Source organism: Ptychodera flava, chromosome 21 (genome assembly GCF_041260155.1).
Source record: "Ptychodera flava strain L36383 chromosome 21, AS_Pfla_20210202, whole genome shotgun sequence".
Taxonomy (NCBI): Eukaryota; Metazoa; Hemichordata; class Enteropneusta; family Ptychoderidae; genus Ptychodera; species Ptychodera flava.
This window is the reverse complement of record NC_091948.1, coordinates 20067084-20089430: the sequence shown is the minus strand read 5'-3', so window position 1 is coordinate 20089430 and position 22347 is coordinate 20067084. Positions and strand designations below refer to the sequence as shown.

The 22347-nt window shown below is 37.7% G+C and overlaps 1 protein-coding gene across 2 annotated transcripts in view; it reads left to right on the top strand.

Annotated features, from left to right (window-relative positions):
• The window catches only part of LOC139121670 (RNA polymerase II elongation factor ELL-like), a 76361-nt gene that overhangs the window by 37453 nt on the left and 16561 nt on the right, over nucleotides 1-22347 (top strand). The window contains exons 4-8 of one of the 2 annotated variants that reach the window (XM_070686749.1): nucleotides 3005-3133; nucleotides 11309-11512; nucleotides 16375-16495; nucleotides 20161-20267; nucleotides 21121-21226. In XM_070686749.1, the coding sequence (XP_070542850.1) occupies nucleotides 3005-3133; nucleotides 11309-11512; nucleotides 16375-16495; nucleotides 20161-20267; nucleotides 21121-21226 (667 nt within the window). Of the gene's footprint in view, nucleotides 1-3004; nucleotides 3134-10330; nucleotides 10510-11308; nucleotides 11513-16374; nucleotides 16496-20160; nucleotides 20268-21120; nucleotides 21227-22347 lie in introns of those variants that run through there. The other variant, XM_070686750.1, reaches the window with a different exon arrangement.

The following is a 22347-nucleotide window of genomic DNA, read 5'->3' as shown; positions in this document are numbered from 1 at the left end:
CAATCCTACCTGGTCTTGTCAGATGTATATCATTTTATTGAGCATTACACAGAATATTGAAATCTTGTTAAAAATCCTCAAAATGCGTGACCCTATGGTAGTGATATGATGAAAAAGGAAGCACCATCCTCCCATGAGGTATTCATGGTTTGTTTCAATCCATACCAACACAAGTCTATTGCGAAATCTATAGACAGACTTCTTGTCACTTTTCTCATCCTGTTTTCATGCATGAAATGCAGTTCAGTCTCTTGAGAGATCTAAATCATTGATTACAAAGTCACAAGTTTCCCTCGTCTTTAGAGGTTACCTATCATCGGATATTTGCAATATTGAAGGAATTTTTCATCCTGCAGCGTCAGATTTTACCTGATACGGTGAATATTTTATCCCTCCTCTTTCTTCTCAAGGTCACTCCTCTAGTTTTCTGATCCACTTGCATTAAAATCATGGTGGAGTTTAGCCCCAGGCAAAAGCCATCTGACAAAACGACCACCTGTTTGTTCTCCAGACCCCCTCCAGGAATGAACTCTCTCTCTCTCTCTCTCTCTCTCTCTCTCCTCTCTCTCTCTCTCTCTCTCTCTCTCTCTCTCTCTCTCTCTCTCTCTCTCTCTCTGAGAGGAAAATGGAAAATTTCCATCAGTGTTGGAGTAGGCTGTTGTTCTGTACAGAGTTCAAAGCGTAATTTTCACATCGTTGAAATTCCTTTCCTGTTCAAGGACTTTGAATTCATTCAGTTTGAAATGTCGTCAGGATGACTTCTGTTCAAAGCCGATGACTTTCCTTATAGGCTAATAGGTAGTTGCATTATTCTCACATCAGATAGACTTGCAGGTATTTCATTCTGTATGGATCTACATCAGATAAGAACGTGCTGAATGAGAATGTTTATCGTGATGCTGTAAATGACATGACCAGGAGATTGCTCTAATTTCTGAGTGATGAAATGCCAGTGATCACGAGTCGGGCTATTCCAAAGTCCCATATGACATGCACATCCAATACGGAGTGTGTGTGATAGAGATGTTAACTCTTCCAAAGTCTAATATGAAAGATAAAATATCAAGAAATAGGCTGTAAGAAAATGCAATATGAATGCTACATGATCCATGGTCTACTTCTTTATAATCCTGTATGAATTTTTACAGTCAAGGCTTAGGCTTTCACTCAGTTCAACTCAGAAGCTGTCCTCTTCCAGAAGAATGAATCACCTATAAATTTGTCCTCTAATTTGACAGTCTGCAATCATATGGCCCATCTTTCCACAACAGAACAGAGTAGCATTACCATCACTATTTTACATCATGTTCATAGTAGTATTATTGTAAATTTACATGTGCATGAAGTTGCAAAAAGTGACAATGATTTTTATAAGTTAGCTCATGTCTCATAAAGTTTTTGGCTTGGTTTGGTATTTTTCATTAAAGCCAAGCACTTGACTTGTACACCAATTTTGAGGTTCTTAGAAAGAATACATCAATAATTTTTTTGCATTAGTTTCTTTTATTCTATATTTCTGCACGCATAACGCCCACAAAAGGACTATTGAATTTTTTTTTTTCTGTTCATGTGAATTCAGTCTGATTTCATGTTTTACAATTTTGAATTTGTTGTAACCTTCTACATGCCTTTTGTGTTTGTTTACTGTTGCCTATTCAGAGATCATTCAACTTATCTCAAATCTAATGAAGGTTTCACTGATACACAGACAGCTTCTTAGACCATCAGCTTTGAAATATTGAGTTCAAAATAGCTCATGAAAAAGAATTCCAAGAAATATAATGTTTGAGTTTTAACATGATATCATTAGCAAAAGAATAAAGCCGCCATGGAAAATAATTCGCAAATGATTTGAAAATGTCTGATAATGTCTGGCCATTTTTTCAAACACAAGTTTCTTGTGCTTATTCGACAAATATTAATAATATTATATTTGACAATTCTCTTCTGCGTGGCTTTAGCATTGTACTGATAAAACAATACAGACAAAGCTAATGTGTATCGTTCAGATATTTAAGATTGCACGTCAGTGACAGTGACATATTTGCCATATGTAGAATTCCGTGACTGGGCAGTGGACATTCACGTTGAGGTCATGCATTGTTGTGAGTATGCTTGGACTTGAAGGAAGAATTTTGAGACGCACTCAGGCTGCACTTTGAAATATTCCACCAATGCAATATGACCATTTACAGTAAGGATCTTAATGGAATAAATATAGAAACAATCCGAGAGGTGCTTTTAAAAAAACTCCAAAGTTGTGTCTGGTTGAGTTTTATGATCAGAATGTGTTGTTACACAAATAATTTTACATATTTTGTAAACTGTAAAACAGACTCTCTACTTGTCTGTATGACGAATGTTTCTCTGCGAGAAGTCATGTATGCTCAAACCTGTTGAGGTTACATTTTGACATTGCCCTTTGATATTTGATTGGCTTCCGTCTGTATCCTTACTGTGCATGTCAGGTGCCCTACTACTCTTGTTTGACGACAACTTGCTACCAAAGGTGTGACCGCCGCTCCATACACCATGATATACACAGACATACACTAACTCACCCAGACTTTTGTGTAAATATTTGCAGAGAAGTACTGTAGCCTCAATGTTATTAAAACCCAATGTAGAGATTGCAACACTCTACTTTGGTTGGTTTCTTTTTGCTGGTCACCTCTTTGTAGAGTAGCGACAACAGCTGACTAGAAAAGCTAAGGTAGAAACATCACTCTTCCTTTGTCTGATTTCAATCAGATTGCTATCGCCCAAGTGAGAAATAGTCGACAGCAGCATGCACTGTCACAGTGATAGTGCCCAACAAATGGCAAATCATCTGTCATTAGTTTTCCATTTCCAAGATCTCATGTTCTAATTGTAGAAAATTTTATCTTTCTAGGACATAAACAAGTCATAAATTGACATCCAATTAGGTTGGTGGCGGACAGAAAACCCCTCCTGAGCACTTTCCTGAAAATTTTATCACAGTGTATCTTTTTTTTTTCAATAGGTATAATGAACCTCATATGCAAGTAAGGGGTTGTATCCAGCATAAGTTGAAGGTGCTAGCAACTGAAGAAGTATACCAAGATACTAAGGATAAAATGGCTTTGGCCCAGGAGGAATTAAGGAAATCTACGTAAGTATGAATGGAAATGGCCAAGGAGTGATCCGCTCTGTCCGTGTTGGTCCGTCATTAGTGTAGTTTATGTAACTGAAGTAGTCTTCACTGCTGAGAAAATGCTCTCAAGGGGGGTTAACTTGAAGCAATATGGCATGTATTGGTCGCTGGAGTGCCTTTGTAGATCTGCAGGATGAACAAGTCCTGCAACTGGAAATAAATCATCCAGGCCCTGAATTCCAATTGTTGTCGGTGTCACTGTTTACATATTCATTCAGTGCCATGTTTTCCATTGTACGCCTGTCATTTCCAGTCTCATGTTGGTCTATAAGAGCAGGCTGGCCCCTCATCATTTTGTGTAAACAGGTGGTTGTCTGATGCTCTGCAAACTTTCCTGAGAACCTTTGTCTGTCATTCAGCTCTCTCAACATATCATCTGAGTGTAGCCAGGGATTGTGCTAGTCCCATACTTTGCCGTGGTGACTCTGTATTTTTGAGAGCAACCCTTACTTTTCACTTTGAGGAGACTGTTTCTTTCATTTTGATGTAAAGATTTTGTATTTCTATTACAAAGTTTGGCTCACCTTGAACATGGTCTGGTGCAGTCACTGATTTCTGCTTTATTAATACTGTAAACAGTAAAGGATAACTATTGGGGAACTCGCAATGAGAGCCTACTTCACTTTACGGAAGCCCTCGGAAAAATCTGTGTGATAATTGATACAACAGAGCGTCTTCCAAGATACAAAGTAAACAAGAAATGTTGGATATCAACTTGGGCAGAAATGCTGTGCCCTACAAAAATGACAGGTCAAATAGGTTACCAGCAAAACGACCGTCAGTTGTTGTTTATGAAAAAGGCATAAATTTCATGGTCATCTTCCTGAAAGATCACCTATCACTGGAGTTTGTCTTAAAATAGATTTGCTTCTTGCCAAAGAGTCTCATGACTGGCCAAAACTCAGACACACTGGTAAATGTTCATAGAAAAGCATAATGACAACAGATATTTATAGATTTTTTTTTTTCCAACTGTTTTGCTCTCAGGGAGCGTTGATGTGAAGAAAATACTATTTTTGATCATGGTAGTGGTATTCATAGCCAAGGCATTGTTTCCAGCTCACCGGTTCATTGACTTGCCGGCCTGGTTTACATTTGACCCAACACAGCCTTGTTAAAGTCCATACTGTGATAATCCCTGTGGTCACAGGATATTATTTACCCTCATGTTCAAATTACCATTCTCTAGAGCCCATTGCTATAAGCGGAGATTCAATATAAGTAGTGTGTGATTTCAATAAGATAATTCTGTGCAGTGACACCAGTGTGTCTCCACAGGGGGTCAAATTATCAGGTGACTATCATTGTCCTGAGCTTTATTTAGAATTTTATAATGTGAGGGTTGACCTTTTGTTATCTGGGAAAAGGGCAGTCAGATTTTGAAAAGAAAAAAAAAGTTATGATTTCCGAATATGGAAAGGGGCAAATATTTTTGATTAAAACTTGAAAAATGAAATTGCTATCATTCATAGGGACCTAGATAAGTTTGCTGTTTTGGCCGTGTGCCGCAACTCGCACAACTTCTAATATGTGAAATTATTCATCTGTAATCTGATAACAGCCATCTCAGATCTTCAAGACAGCCTTTTGAGAACATGGTTCACTTGATATATTTTTGTTACTTCAATACTGTAACGTACGAGCTGGTAGGAAAAATAATATCTTTGTGAGGAATATTTTAAAGTGACATTCACTGGTAGTTAAATTTCAAAAATCTGATAGAGGAAAGTCTCAGAAATACCATTGGAAGTGAGGTTTGTCACTGTAGCTGATTTAATGCCAGACACAGAAATAAAAAGCACTTGAGAATCATCCATTTTGTCTGTCATTTACTGACAACAGTGATGTTTTTATGGATGATATTTTGGAAGAAAAAGTTTTAGATAAGTTTCAAGATACATCTACTACTATTACCGTGATTGCGTATGTGTGGGATATGAAACTCTATGAACATTTACCAGTGCATTCATTCTTGAGTAATGAGTGAATTTAATGCTGTGGCCATGTGACTCTCAAATTATCATTGTCTTGTTACTATAGTATCCATGCAAATGTGAGAGACAAGGTTAGTCGATAATCAGACAGCAGTTGGCAGTTTCCAAGATACATGTTGTATACCATCATGTGATCATTCTTTGCTGAAAAGTACTGTTAGTATGCCCTAGTGTCAGGATTCCCATTTCATATTCGGTTGTTATCTGTACCAATGGAGGTGACGTTTATTTGCTGTGTAAATGGCCATCATAAGTGCATCCCTAAATGGAATGTTAGAGTTATTTAAGACCTCGTTTTCCACAGCATCTTCTAAATGATATCTTATGAAAAACAATAGTGAGCCATTGTAGATGATGTTTTAAATTCGTTCCCTTGTTTCCCAAATATTGACATAACAGTTTTAATACCACCAAAACAAAACCACTACTTGTAATCTTTGTTGAGTCTGCCATTAGGTGTATTACCCAATGACCCTGGGGTCTATCCTCACCCCAAATATGCTTAATCTATTATCCAAAATGTTTTTGAGTTGTTTCCTTGCTTTTGCTGATATAAGCCTAGTGTTACCCCCGTCTTGTCATTCTCAGTATTGCCGTTCTTTAGCAGAATGTCTTGTCCATGGTGCCTTTCCTATCATGTTGATTTCCTATGCAAGCAAATCAAGGTTGATCTCTCCTGATTGAGGTTCTGCTTTCCAGGTAATTACAAAGTCATAGTCAGATAATTCAAAGAATGATCCCATATCTGTGCAAGATTAACATTACCGGAAGTTCCCACTTTCCATGGAAGATAGCGTTATCTTCATTTATAACTCTATTTCTTCACTACAGTGTGGATCACATCAATGTGCCCTGCATACCAATTAATAATTAGTTCTCTTTTGACTCCTCAGAGGAAAGTTAGCATATTTGTGGGATGACTCGAAATAAAATTGAAAAAAGTCCAAAATTAACTCAAAGATTTGAAGAATAATAAAACTAATGGGGCATTTGCTGATGGTAACAGATGTTGACACCAGTGTTTAGGGATGCACTCACTTCCTGTGCCTGCATTCATACTTCAAGTCTGAGAATCCCGTCCAGTACGATGCCATATTATAGGTGTTGTGCTCAGTGACCAAGTGATTATATGACTCAAAACTGTTTGAGCTCCCTCACTATAGTAATACGAGTTTCTTTCAGACATCAAAGACATAATAATAATTTTAATTCCACCAGAACAAAACCACTACTTGTAATCTTTGTTGAGTCTATCATAAGGTGTATTACCCCAATGACCCTGGGGTCTATCCTCAACCCAAATATGCTTAATCTATTATCCAAAATGTTTTTGAGTTGATACGAAAATGATGTTTTTCGGTGTAGTAAATGAACAGACTTTGGTGTTCGTGATCATGAGTTGGACGGACATTCCAAGTAGGCTTTAACCGCCTTTGCCTGAATGCTGTTAATCTGAAAGATAATTCGGTATAAAGTCAAAACAGAATTCTATTGTAAGTGTAACCCTTCACCACTTGACTCCGGAATGTGCCCTTTGTTTTCCATGGACCCATTCAAAGGAAATGGCAGTGATAGGTTTAAAGGGAAACCTAAGTCCAGCGACTTTGACCGTTTATCCCTTCCAAAATCACCCTTGAATAAAATGCAGCTGAAATTTTCAACATAATTGCACGCGCCAACGACTACGGTGCGACGAAAAGAGACTTTGAAGTAGACGACATTTATGGAAATGAGCTCGGAATCCCATGGGCGCGAAAGGGCTCATGGGAGGAGCGTGCGTGACGTCATCGGCGATACACGAACGTGTGTGACAGCCTATCAAGCATTGGAGTCTATGACTGCAGGAGCGCAGTTCTGCACGTTACGACTCTTTAATTCTCATCAGTAGCATAAAAAATAATTAAGTGTTGTTCAGTTGAGTGCAAAAATCACTCAAGGAAGAACGAACGGAGTCAGCTTTTACCCTCTTCCCACAGAACAGCTTTTTCGAAGAAAATGGCTAAAGAAAGTCGGGCGAGTTTAAAAATCTGTAAAAGATACAACGTTATGTTCTAATTCTTTCAGGATGATTGTTTTATAAGGGATTTTGGGACTCTGATACCGATACAAGACGATACCACACAATGCGGTTCGTATCTTGACATGCTGAGTCAGTCTACTATCGCCGGTTTTAACCAGATAAATATTAATATTGGCGATTTCGGGACTCTAAAATCCGAAGACGAAACTACACAAAGCGTCTCTTACCTTGACATCCCGGGTCTGCCAAATCTCCGATATATAACCAATAAATATAGGCAATTTCGGGACTATACCTGATAATATTGATATTACAAGATACTGGAATGACTTTTTGCCTATTGTGTCTCGGCACGCCGGGTCTGAGAAATCGCCGATATTATATTTACCCGATAAATATCAATTGCGCCGGAACTCCTAGGCTAATATCGATACCAGACGATCCTAGATTTACTTGCACTGTGTGGTGTTGGCATGCCGGGTCTACGAAATCACGGATATTTACCCGATAAATATCGGCGTCTTAGGACTTTAACTCTGATACTAGACGATACTTTGTCAAATGGGTAAATATCCGATGTATATCAGAGATTTCACCACCTAAGCGTCTGACCACCCAAATACCTCTGTCCGACTCTTAGTTCAAAAATAGCATCCATGGCCGGAAGTCAAGAATACTGTATGATTTACATTATTAGATTTATTAATGCACGAAATACATTTTTTACATGTAAAGTATTTTTTTTCATTAAATGTCCACACGGGACTTCGTCGAGAGGGCCGATCGGATATCATCGGGACTCGGGAGGCCCTTGCACAAATTACATTCTTTACATGTAAACATTTTTACTTGGCGATCGGGACTTGAACAGAGGACATATCGGAAATCATCGGGACTTTGGGCTGGTCTTGTATGAAACATTCCTTTCAACAAGCTTTAAGACGATACTATTTTTTTAAATAGCGGGCAAATATTCATTATATCGGCGATTTCATCACTTTGTAGATCTGAGTAAGCCCGACTTCCTAAGTTCGACACCAGCTTCGAAAAATAGACGGCACTATAATAGATTTGTCAAATCGCGTATAAATATTTCCCGATACATATCGGAGATTTCGCAACCTTAAAGATCTGGCCATGGCCAAGCTCGACTTACACGGCAACACATACAATCAGTCAATCATTCCGTATCATTCACGAACCAAAAATTAATCTTAAGTGACTGATACAGAAAACTCTGTTTTAGAAACGTAGCGTTGAAGGATCGCAGAGTCACTCGGTGTCTCCAATCCAGTTCGGGGTCTGTACAAGCACAGTGACTCCCTCCGCTGAATCATACACAAAACGCAAGCAAACAAGATATGAACAATGTTTTGAGATGCTTTCTAATTATTACATATCTTGGTTTAAATTAGTATGGTTTGATTTCAGTCAGGGAAAAGTAATACTCGATGTCAGAAATATCGCTGTCCGAACTCTCCAGAGTCGTCTAACGAACGCGCTGAACTGTTCACAGTACTCCTCCAGCTGCAAGCTTTTATCGTCTGTATCGCCGATGACGTCACGCACGCTTCTCCCATGAGCCCTTTCGCGCCCATGGAATTCCGAGCTCATTTCCATAAATGTCGTCTACTTCAAAGTCTCTTTTCGTCGCGCCGTAGTCGTCAGCGCGTGCAATTATGTTGCAACTTTGAGCTGCATTTTACTCAGGGTGATTCAGGGCTCGACGTAAGGTCAATCATCCACTAGCCCGAAGGACTAGTAGCAGCTCATTTTAGTAGTCCTAAATGAAATCTACTAGTCCTGCTCAAGCAAAGCCAATTTGCTCTCATGTTGTAAAGAGGTGTATATGACCATTCTCATATTTTTTGTCGCAAATGTTTTTAAACCCAATAACTAACTTTCATGCAAGACTAGCACATTTGCTTACTGTAAAATGTTTAGCTTTGAATCATATATAAACCACAAAAATAACCTGAATGAAATGTCCTGTGTAGGAGGAGAGGTCATGAAAATAGCCTATTGCCATCAAGAATAAAATCAGAGGTAGGGATGAATTTGTTGGAAAATCCTTCATAGCTCAGGTAGTGCGCCATTAATTTGCAAAGAACATGTTTGTTCATGATGGGGACAGATTTGTTTCTCCAGAACTGAAATTCATACAGCCATTCACAAATGTTCCAGTGGAGTGCCTTCATATTTTTGACATAGGTATCAAAATGTGATTAGCACAAAAATAACCAATGACTCCCAGAACAGGGCTCGACGTAAGGTCAAATCATCCACTAGCCCGAAGGACTAGTAGCAGCTCATTTTTAGTAGTCCTAAATGAAATCTACTAGTCCTGCTCAATCAAAGCCAAATGTTGCTCTCATGTTGTAAAGAGGTGTATATGACCATTCTCATATCTTTTGTCGCAAATGTTTTTAAACCCAATAACTAACTTTCATGCAAGACTAGCACATTTGCTTACTGCAAAATGTTTAACTTTGAATCATATGTAAACCACAAAAATAACCTGAATGAAATGTCCTGTGTAGGAAGAGAGGTCATGAAAATAGCCTATTGCCATCAAGAATAAAATCAGAGGTAGGGATGAATTTGTTGGAAAATCCTTCATAGCTCAGGTAGTGCGCCATTAATTTGCAAAGAACATGTTTGTTCATGGTGGGGACAGATTTGTTTCTCCAGAACTGAAATTCATACTGCCATTCACAAATGTTCCAGGGGAGTGCCTTCATATTTTTGACATATTATCACATTTAAAATTGACCAGCTTGTGGGGAGGACCTCTCATTTGTAATAATGGTTTGTGAAAAATTTTGTTTTTAATAGTAAAAATGTTGCATTTTACCATTTCATGTGCTTGTGTCTTTTATAAGTTTTTGCCAGTTGCTGGTAACAAAATGTGATTAGCACAAAAATAACCAATGACTCCCAGAAATGATTGGATACAACAGTCTGATACACCCATTTCATACGTTGTTTTTTCACTACTGTTTTAAGGTTCACTTCACTGTTATTGCCCCAATAATTTACACTTTTCCACTAAAATGGCAAAACAATAAGTTGCTAGCACCAAGTTATTATCTGTGAGGAATTCCCTCACCTGTACAAGCAGTAGCAACTTGCCATAGCACTGTTTTGGCAAGCTAGATGGCTCTTTTAAGATCAGCTTCAATCAAGCTAGGGGGTCTTGACTATATATGGAGGTCAGCATGTGGAGGCATTCTAAAGCAGGGTCAAGCTGGCTACGAACTATCGGAGGTGTTGTTTGGGAATGCCCCTGAAGAAATCTTGAGAAAAATCTTCTTTGAAAGGCAAGGATACAGTGTTTGAACGAAATTGTGGGTTGCTCATGTTTTTAGGCAAAGTGATGAGCTTCAAGCAAACCAAATACACGACGTGCAGACAATTCCGTTTGATGCTCAGCGTTGCATTGAGCCATGTTTCCCGGGCCATGTTACTGGCATGTACAGTACAATTGATTCTCCGTAGCAGGTAAACTGTTTCATTTTAAGTTGGTGATCAATAAAGTTTGCTTCACTGTTTCACTGTCCAATTTGTTTGGGTAATAGTTAGTTTATTTTTATATAAAATGATCGAGGCTTGGTTCATTCTTATCTATGAGTGGCCCGGCGTCCCATTAGTTTTGTAGCGATAAACTTTCCTAGCTACGGAACTTGAAAATTGCACTAGTCCGCAGGACTACCTCCGAAGACATTTTTACTAGTCCTCTTGAAAATTTACTAGCCTCGGGCTAGTGGGCTAGCGCTTATGTCGAGCCCTGGTGATTTTGGAAGGGATAAACTGTCAAAGTCGCTGGACTTAGGTTTCCCTTTAAGAAATGGAAAGATTTAGCGGGTTGAGGGAGACACCAAGAATGATATTTGTCTGTTCCATTCTCACCCTACCAAAGGTTGACATTGCTGGATTGTTTTTACATGAAATGACAGAGCAAACCTGAATATTATTTAGGAAAGATTAAGTGACTCAGCTGAATCACAGCGGTTTTCATCAGTTTTTCCATGATACTGACCAATCTTTACACTTGCAATATTACGGCCACACCAAAATATAATTGGATAATCCCTTCCTTCATTTCCTTTGCAAATCCAGGACCAACTTCATTGATAAAGCTACTGGCAAACATATCGGCAACAAGGTGAAGGTCAAGAACAAGATACAGTATCGGGGAAGTGGAAGCCATTCCGCAATAATAAGTCGCAGCAACGGAAGTAAAATTGTAACCGCTAGTAAGCCACAGATCAGTAAGCCATTGACGTCACAGGGCAATTCAAAATTTCCTAAGCTGACGTATAGGTAAGTGTATTGAATCACTGTCAATATAATGGAATGTCTCCTTTGCTACTTTGTGTATCATTTCATCAGTGTTGACACTTCCTTCACACCAGCCTGTTCTGTCAAAGCTGTTACAGTCTACAAATAAAGTGTGACAGCCACCTTTATGGCAGAATCCAAAGTAGTGAACTTTCATGTTAAGCAGTGTTCCCACTAAGGCTTATTTGCGTGCTAATTACACAGTGTCTCCTACTGCTTTCGCAGTGAAATTTCATGTTTTTGCGCAACTTTCGTCTCAGTCATTTTGATCCAATTAGTTTTGCTGACGATAAACATCAAAACTCGGGGCCAAAGGTGCAATCTCAATGCCGATTTCACTTTGGCGTTTTGAGGTTTAGCGCTCCTTGGCGGGGTCACTTTCTACCAACACATGGTATTCATGTTTTCAGGGTAACCATATGTTGTGACTATGTGATCAGATTTACACATCGTAACTCGATGAATTAGCAACTGTATATAGAGAAGACCCAACATGGCTGCCCCTGCGCCAAGGTGGCCGTTGTGCCGTTTCGGGCACCAAAGCCCAAGTTGCCTACTGACTCAAAACCTTAGAAGAAATACTGATGTTTGAGCCCTTTATGTTCAGAGCCACCTCTCAAACATTACTCTATCAACTGTTTCTTTCAAACTTTCTACATAAAGAATTTATTTCTTCTGCTCCAAATTGTTTGTTTTTTGGTAGTATTTTACATATACTTTAATGTTACTTTGAAAGTTGTTACATTCTGCTGTGTAGCATTACATATGTACTGTATAAGATTACAAGATACCATGTTATACATGTGCATTATTGTAGTTTTGGACAGTGTTGAGATGAAAAATCTTTGCTTATTAAAACCAAGATCAAGCCTTGACAGGATGTCCAGTTGTTACAAATAAAGCTGAAGTACAAATGGGTTTTTTTGCGAGAAAATTTGGAATTGTATGTACAAGAAATCAAACACTAGTCATTTGAAAGAAAGAAGTATAAAAGTACTAAAGATCAGTAGCACTGGCCTTTCTATGACCCATGCATGACCTTTGACCTCCATTTCCAGTCATATCTGGAATCCTGGGGAGGGACCAGCTTTGTTATCTCTCAGTGTTATGTCTGTTGTGGTGTCACGAGACTCACTAGTTCTTTCATACTAATTGGAGTTTGATTAATCAGGTTAATCTAGGAAGCAGTTTCCAAATTTCATCAAAGAATGTAACTTTTCATGCCATGGAGTTTTACCGCTTCAGTATCTCTTTGCGAGTCTATTTGTGGGAACAAAATTCAGTCAGGTGATATACCTCTCACACAATCATTGCCAATCTGTAGAATACAAGCCTCTCTCCTCTTCATGGTGGTAATCTGTATGTCTTAGAGAGTATTATCATACTCATCAAATAGAAAAAGACACCATTTGGAGTATAATGTTGAATTGTAGCTCAATACTGCCTTTCTTTGTTATAAAGTTCTACAACATACATGTTGTGAGGGTAACAATATCGTTGCCTCTGTTACCCTGAGAAGTTAACCCTCTGTACCCTGATTGTCTGTAAATCTCCACATGTTGTCTTAGGTCACAGAGAGGTCAGAGGTTGTGTCAAGTCAGTACACAAATAATTCGGGAGATAAAAAGTATTTTTGGAATGACTTGCTCAGGTCTTAAAGAATACAAATACCGAGATTATACTTTACTGTGCCCTGTCAATGTTTGTTATGTGATACTCTTTGTTCGTTTTCCGAAACGATAAATTGAAAGCACTCATGGCATATTCACAACTATAGACATGGATGTGAAATTAAAGTCACGCTTTTGTAGAGAGAAGAAGAGCAGTTGCCTGATGTGTAACTTGGATTAATGTTTCATTAAGTTTATATAAATGTTTCATTAACCCTTAGAGCGCTGTAGTTTTTCCCACCAAAATTTTAGTGCAACAATTTACAAATTTTTATCAATTTTTCTGTAATTTTTTGATAATTTTGGACCAAATGGGCATCACACGTCAGCGACTACAGTTTTTTATCAAAATTTAGTAAAGATTAAAAAAAATTGACTGGGATATATTTTATAAAGGAGGCAAAAATTGACTTTGGTGCTCAAAGGGTAAAGTGTGTGAAGCATCTTTGAATCTTCTTTCTGAAAAAATGAAACTCTACCTTGATGAAAGATGTATAGGTCTAAATCAAGGTATTACAGTACTGCCTGACCATGTGTGACTCGGATTTCTGAAAGTGTTTGTGAGATGTGGATGTACAGACAGCGTGTTCATCACTTCATAAACTGCTGCCCAGTGGGCAGTGGTTCATAAACTAACACCGATGAAAGTGTTCTGTGTGTGTGTCCGTGAGCGTCAAAATGACGCTGCCTTTGTGACCGTGTGACCGTAAATTTTGATGAATCATTACAGATTATGGCTTTGGTGCATTATGATATTATGTGGGTGAATATCTCCGTTTTTATCAGGTCTGTCAGGCGAATTGCTTTTTTTAGATTGAAAGTCGGGGCTTTTCTAGACACATGGTTGAGTCTTGTAAAAGATTTAATCTGCGGTTTAGCGCCAGAATAAATGAAGCACAACTTTTTGTACAGACATAATCAAATCCTATCACAGACTGTGTCAGCGAATTGCAATGTGGTTAAACTCCGATGTAGACATGCAGAATTCCATTATTTATTGATAAATGGAGTCAGCACATCGATCCTTGTCTGCAATGCAAAAGAGACGCATACCATCCCTCCGACTCTTATAACCTTACAGTATTTTATTTGTGGGTAGCTGTAAAGTTTGATTGGCCCTCTTAACCAGTAACAGTGCGTTTTTATGCCATTTATGAATAGGGCCTCTGTCAGTGGAATTGATCAGGTGTGCAGATGTCCTTACAGTTTATTATGCATTTCACAGCTTCCAACTATCATTGGATAAGCCATTTCAAAAAAATCATTGTGTGTGTTTGTGGCACCCAGCACATTTTACAGGCTGGCTTAATGCCTTGTGCCATCAAAGAGTCTCCTGTTGATGGATAATTTCTCAAAATACAAAAGTACATTTCGTAATCTGTCTAATTATAAACTAATGTGGAAACCAGAAAAACAAAGTAATTCAACATAGAAGCATTTCCTGGATAATTAAGTTGAACAATACTAAAACCATGCCCTGAAATGAAATGGTTGAGACACATTATCCTCACAATGATAGTACATGCAAAGGTGTAATTTCACCCATAAAAGCTCCAGTAAAACTGGACATTAATGTTTGAGACTAGTCAAATACCAAAGAGGCTTGTCCTATCTGTATCAGCCAACTGGGTGTATTTCCTGAGGGTTTTTATCTGTTTACTGTTCAGCCAAAAAATGTACTTTTTTCTGTGTAAGCTTTTCAAGAGGATAATAATTTTTGGTAACTGTTTAATTATTGCAAACAGCCATCAGCAATCTGACAGAATAAATATAAACAATATGAAGCAAAGCTATGTTTTATCAATCTTGTGCTCATACACTGAACTATTAGACTGCTTATTCACAATGTGTAAGCTAGAGTGTACTGTCTCTGGTATTGAAAAATAAGCCTGCAAAAGAATTGAAAAATCTAGTGATCGATTGGTTTCTGATCATACATGTAGATGCCACACTATTACTGTGGCATCTTCTGAAAATCATCTTGTTGTATTGGAGCTTCAACTACAAATACCTATATGTGAAAGCTTGTATTGAAGCATTATCTCCATATGTTCAGGTTTCTCTGCACATTTTAATGCCCCAGGTAATTACTATCCTATATAGTCTGACCATATGTACAACATTTAAAAGGATTTATCAATTGTCATCAGGAAGCTACAAGCATATAATGAAATCCCCGTCTCCCTCAACCTTTCAACCAAGTGATTGCATGCAGCATTTGTTTTTGTCCAGAGCTACACCATAGAAATCAAGGTGAAACGCTCTGTTGTAGTACGATTATTGTCCAAGTAGTGGCCTGTATAAAGCCCAAGAAGCTGTCACTATTGTTTAGGCCATTTGTTTTGTGATTATACTGTAGTTTCTATCAGAAGTCTACTTGAGTTTATGCACTCATCAAAAGATGTGTATCTGTTTGTTGTTACACTTTTAATAATGGAATTGTACATAGTTAAATATAATTGTGCACATGGTATGTTTGGTAAGTGTTAGGTTTATAGCTACGAAAAATTTGAAATCTGTCCTCAAAAAATACAACGCTAAAAGTTTAACAATAAAATGAATCTGTGTTTGTGAACTAAATCTACAGTCAGTTTTATCGTTTGAAATACTAGATTGCTAAAAATGCACATGACTTTTGAAAGCAGCTTTGATAAATGGCTAGAATTTGAAATGAGAGGCTAGCATGACTGTAAATCACAATAGTACTCAACAGCGAAGGCACATCAACACTGATACAGCCTCCGGGAATAATTTGTTTTCAAGGAAGTGAAAGTAAAATTTGATATTTTATGGAGAACGAACAAGCGGATGCAATTACAGAGGTCCTGTTTCGTCTATGTACTTTTGTTAAAGTCAAATATACACCACAATGGAAACAGTGAAAAAAAAATTATCATGTGTAAATGTATGACTGTGGTCAAAGTTGTACATTTTCAGAATGTTTAACGTGCCATATGGAGCCTCTATTAAAAGTGACAGGTCAAGAGATAGTTTCATATGATAGTTTCATATGGTCACATCTTTTTTAAAGTGACTGTATCATTCATAATTGGTTCATTCCCAGGGAACTGAAAAAGTTTTTTTTCCCAACATTTTATAGGTTTCATCAATAAATTTTACAGTTAGATTTGCACTGATGTATTAATTTTCTGTTTTCTGTTTCCTGTGACACAGGGATAGAATTATTCATTTACTTGCGCTGAAGCCGTACAAGAAAGTTGAACTGGTCCTCAGATTACAGAAAGACCATGTCAATCAAAAAGACAAAAATCAACTTGGTAGCATCTTGCAACAGGTGAGTTGGTTCGTCATATAAACATGTTGCAGCAATCAGGCTTTCTCATGCACCACCCCCACCCCTAACCGGGAACAACATCCCACTAGAAGTAAAGGGTGCCAGTCAAACACTCGTTATAAAAGAAGAACATCAGATCTTTTCTGTGTTGTATAGCATGCTGAACAACTCTGACTCTGTATAGTGCTATTGATCATTACTGCATTTTTGAGTTTAGCGCTCTAGAAATCCATTTGATTGATGGATTGAAATGACATATGACACAATTATTTCTGGTATTATAGAAACCAAGGTTAATCCCAATTTTTTTTGCAGTGGTCTATCTCCAAATACTTTTCAAAGGAGCATTCATACAGGCTCCTCATAGAAATGTGATATATGATGGACCGTCAGCATAGTGAGTAACACCATGGAATACCAAACTCTGGTTGCATTGTTGTGATATGATGATGGTGTCATACTGTAGACTGTTGTTGTCTGATCTGTACAGCTTAGCTAGGTCGTCATGGTGTAGTCTTCCAAGCCAACCTGTTCATGAAAACCCTCATTTCATGCTCAGCGTTTTGCCATGGGTGTCAAGAATTGTGCGGGCCAATCAGGAGTGGCAACACAATCAGCTTTGCTTTGATGGGCTTAGCAATACCACAGGGCTTACCATTTCCAGTTTTGCTTGTAACTAGGTATATGGCATCACTGCTATTAAAATTGAGTGTGTTTGCTTTCCATTAATTGTCAATCACACTCGTAATGGAAAAAAGTTAGCGATATGCCCTTCAAGGTCATTTGTAAATCCAGGTTCAAGAGCCTTGTGGATGTTGCCATCTTGATGTGTACAGAGCAGCACAGGAGTTACCTGATTGGCTATCACAAAGGCCGTTTACATCTGTGTGATAACGCTTATCAATCACATGATTCAGTGACCAATTCCACCCATGTATGTTTTGAGGGAGGGTCCCTGCACGAATAAACATCACTTGGCCAGCTAAGACGTGTAAATTATGTACCACTAATACATTAATGCTGATTTAGTTCTGTTCATTGGGCAATGCAGAGAGAGGGTGGTCTGGAAGTAGACAAGTGACCAATACACAGGGATGTCTTGTAACAGATAATTGACCCCTAGAGGGGGGTGTTTTGAAGTAAATAATTGACTCATGGAGGCTTGTCACAAGACAGTACAGCAACTGAGCTATGAATGATTCCTTTCTTATGAAAATTGTATCAGGTCTTGGCACACCATTACCACATTTACATTATTGCCTTAGATGATAACTTTTGTGAGATATTTCCTTGCTTGCAAGCAATGAACAACTACTAGTTTGTAACTGTGACAATAGCTGTCAAAAGTAAGCTGAATCAAAAGGTTTTTGGTCATTCATGATACGTAATGATTATTACTATTTTCAAAGCTGTTCAAGTTTCATTTGCAAGGTATGCTAGTCTTACTATGCTGTATTTAGATCAAATCATTGGAGTAAGTTTAATTCCGCAAACCCAAGTTGTAATAAAGATGTTCCAGGTCATCCAGATACCATAAAAAAATCATTCGAGTATGGACATTTGATTACAGCCTATGCTAAACGAAAAGACAAAAGATAGAAAAATACATGGTTTTCATTTCTTCTCACTTACAATTCTTAAACAACTAACCTGATATTACTATCATGAATTCACAAAATACAAAAAGAAAATGGCCTGTGGATTAGGTTTTATGGCTGCCATATGGTAAATGTTGATTCCAGGACATAAATAGATTTATATGATATGTGGGCTTATGCTCACTATACTGTCTGCCAAACAATATGTTTGCTCTTGCCATAAAATGCCTTTTTAGTTCCAGATTGACATAATTCATGCATACTGTAGTTATGAAGAAGTATCATTAAAATAAGTATTTTGCATACAACAGCATTATTGACTATTTTTACATAAATTTTTTAAATAAATTTTTACAGATAGTGTCCATGTCGGTGCTCAAAGTTTCTTTGTAACATGAGCTTATACATACAAGTGTTAGCATTACTCGGTGAAAGAAAACAATTATATAATTACATCTGTGATACTAATTTTAACAAAGAGAGCCCCAGTTGTTGGTATGTCCAGGCACAGTATAGTAACCCTAGAATGGAGGTGGAACTCTTCCTTGTTCATCTATTACAGCCAGATCTTTCAGAAAGACTACAGGTCTGGCTGGGTGGCAGTTCTGTTAAGATAAGGTAAACCATAGGTCAGGATGTCTTGGTGACATAAAACCGGCAGTTTTCTCACCGAACATGAATGGAGAATTACAAGAAGATTTACATTCAATAAATACTTGAATCAGATTTGTACCTGAGGTCAGTTTTACTTTCATAACAATTTTTTTGTGTCACCATCAGGTCAATGTGGTGAAAAACTGAAGCATGTCATGCCATATGTGACATTTTGTAACAGACGCCACCGTTTTGAAGATTCTTAAAACACACACACAACCATGATCCCTTTTCATGATCATATCTTGCTGAGACACACACAAACATCATGATTTGTACAAGCCATTTCTATGTTATATTTGTGTCTTAGCGGTGTGTATGTGTGACAATGATCTTCAGGGCACTTCGATTTTTGTGCTGATTTTAAAGACAGGGCGTGAAAGGAATTGATATTTCACAGTGTAACTCAGGATATTAGTTTGGTGATGTCCAATTCACAAACACATTGCAACCAGAACGTGGTATTTTAAGCGGTGTCGTGTAAGGTTGACATATCATGTACACGGGGTAAATTAATTTTTCAAATGTGAGGATTGTAAATGAGGGATGATTGTCAGGTACTGATAGAATATTGATAACTTGCAGTCGTCAAATATCTCATAGTCGGCTTTAGATTTAATAAAATAGGACATCAGTCAAATGGAAAGACTCCCCCCACCCGTACACCTGCATTGATATATTGAAGTACACAATTTGAAATGTGAAATCCATTTCCTTTGTATTTGTCTATGATTTAAATCTTGACGTTAGTGCTAAAATTCTAGTCGAAAAAATTGAGCATGGCTGAGTTTTAAAATCCATGACGAGTGATTATCTAGCTTATCTAGCTTAAATGAAAAGCTGACCTTTCTAAATATCATTTTGTTTGCATGTTATTAATGAAAAAAAAAATCACCCCAAAAATAAGCGGGAAATTATTTGACCTCAATTGTGATAACCATATAGGTCATAATAATGTCTGGAAAATTCAAAGAAAATGTTCTGGTGAGTTCCAATATAATTTGCACGGATACCTTACAGTCTGTCAAAATCTATCTAGTCCTGCACTGTCGATCATTTTAAATCTCTCAGATGTACTGTTGTAAATTTTGTACCCCAGTGAATGTGGGAACACATGTATATGTTGATCAGTCATAAGACTGGAGGCAGTCAATGCACTCATCGACAGCTGTGGAATCACCTGAAGCCATGCAAAACACGATCACCTATAATACCAGGTACAGAATAAAGGAAAATTGATGAATTTTTGTGGAATACCATGGTTTCCATGAGTGTATGTAATAATACATATAGTTGGTAATAAAATTTCAGAGCCTGTGTATACACCTAATTAGTAAGGATATATTACACAGCATGGATTCTGGTAATTAAAGCTGACCTGAGTTGACCTTTCTGTTTGTTTGTTTTTTGCAGGTTGCCACAATGAAGGATAATGCATTTACTCTCAATAAACATTTCTACAATGAGGTGAAAGAAGATTGGCCAATGTACAGTGAAGAAGATAAGCAACTTATCAGACGGTAGGTTTATGCATATTTTTTCCTCCATGGAAAGGCATAGTAGAACTATGTGAGGTCAAGAAAATATGCATAAAAAATTCACAGGTTTGGCCTGTGCAGCCGGTGGATGATAATGTTGGATTTCACAATTTTTTGTCAAATGTGCATTTAGACATTCTTTTGGCATGGAGTTTACAGATGACAAGACTGTGTATCATCTGCCGTCTGGTCCTGACTGAAACTCAAGAAAAAATTGTGCAGGGCGAGTTTATTTTGGTGAAATTCGGAATAACTATTTACCTGTATGAATGATTTATTGCTATCCCTAGAACCTGTTACAAAAATACTGCAGAATACAGATAGCTTCCACAGTACCAGTATTTCAGCTGACAGTTTACGTATTTAGATCATTGTCAATCTAGTGCAAAAGAAATTATTCAATTGTCATCTGCCTGTTATTGTTGACAGTCTCCCATCTTTTTTTTTTAAATGTATATTGAGCAACTGGTGTTAGTTTGTGGGAATAGTTCATATATATATTTGCAGCGTGTGTATGTATGGTTTATGTATGTCTATCCACAGCAAACCTTTGAGGACTGTGGTTGGCATTCAGTGGAGTAAAAATTGGGATTTTGTTCAGATAAACAAACCAATCCAGAAAAGATATAATGAGTATTTTTAGGATATTTAATTACATTTGGTCAAAAATATTTTTTTAAGAGCTTGCAGGGTAGCCTTGTACTCTACAGAGAGTGTAGCTTTTAAGTTGTATCCAACAGTGACCAGTCATTTCTCATTTTATTTTATATTTACAATATCATCCTAGATATGTGCACTATTTCAATATTGCTTATATCCTTTGTTGATGTCACAGGAAATTAGCACAATTTAGAAGCGGCAATGAACTATCACCTCCACAGAATAGTACTCACAGTTCAAGTCCATCTCCACCCACAGGCAGTAATCCTGCTAGTCCGCAGGTAAGTCTGACGCCATGACCTGCGTTTTGATGTCATGTTATATGTGTTGTTCTGGGCATGCTTCGCGCTACTGTTCTTTGCTGTAGGAGGTGGTGCCATTTGGTGTATGTGAGGTGAGAAGAGTTTGTTTGTAATACACATAGTGGGCTGTAAAGTCCAAGCTATGTGATGAGTGACAACATAGCGTGGAGTTAGACAGTTAGATCTAAAATGGGCAGGTATATACCCTAAACATATAATAATATTCAGTGGGAAATGCTTGCATAATACCAAATGTTGCATGTCTTGCCCAGACAAGGTCTACCAACCATGCACACGCTCAAACCTTTTCCAATACTTTTTTGAGGTTTGGGCTCACTCTGGAATTCTTGGAATTGGTAAAATATTCACTGTCTGAGTTTTGTGAAAATCGAAATTTAATTTTTCCCCATAGAGTTATATACAGGTATAGTGGCCACTTCGAATTCCAAATATTAGTGCTCTGATTATTCAATGTGAGTGAATATAAAATTGCAGGGTGTGATAGTCTGTAATATAGATTTGTATGGATGTGTGTGGAATTGCACAGTATAATCCAACTATGCTGTATTGTTGCAGTCTACCACACAGTCGATAATATATTCTCCAAGTGGTTTTATCAGCCAGTATGGAATCATGACATGTCATACTGCGGAATAGCGGGGGCAAGGTCGATGTGTTAGTATGTGATGTGCTGAATAATCTGTCACCAGCTGAAAGCAAGTTGTGGCAGTCTCAGATCCGGTGATCACGCTTCCATGTGAAAGTTTACAAAAGTTATCTGTTTTAGCCGTGTGTCAGCTTGCGATAGCTTTTCAACAGTGTTGTCATAATTCCTGATTGTCTGCTGCACAGGTTTTGTTGAATTTAGTCATACAATGCATAAGACGTTCTACAGAAACGTTTTCATGGTTTATGTAACAGTGATTTGTGATGGCGTACTTCTTATTGTTGTTGAGAACTAAGCATACAGGCCTCTTCAGTTATCTCAGGCAACAGATTGATATACTCAGGACATTGCTTTACGATATTGTTTGTTCAGTGTTATCATTTGAGAGAGCTGTCATGTAGGTCATTTACCCCACATCATCATGACCTGAGTT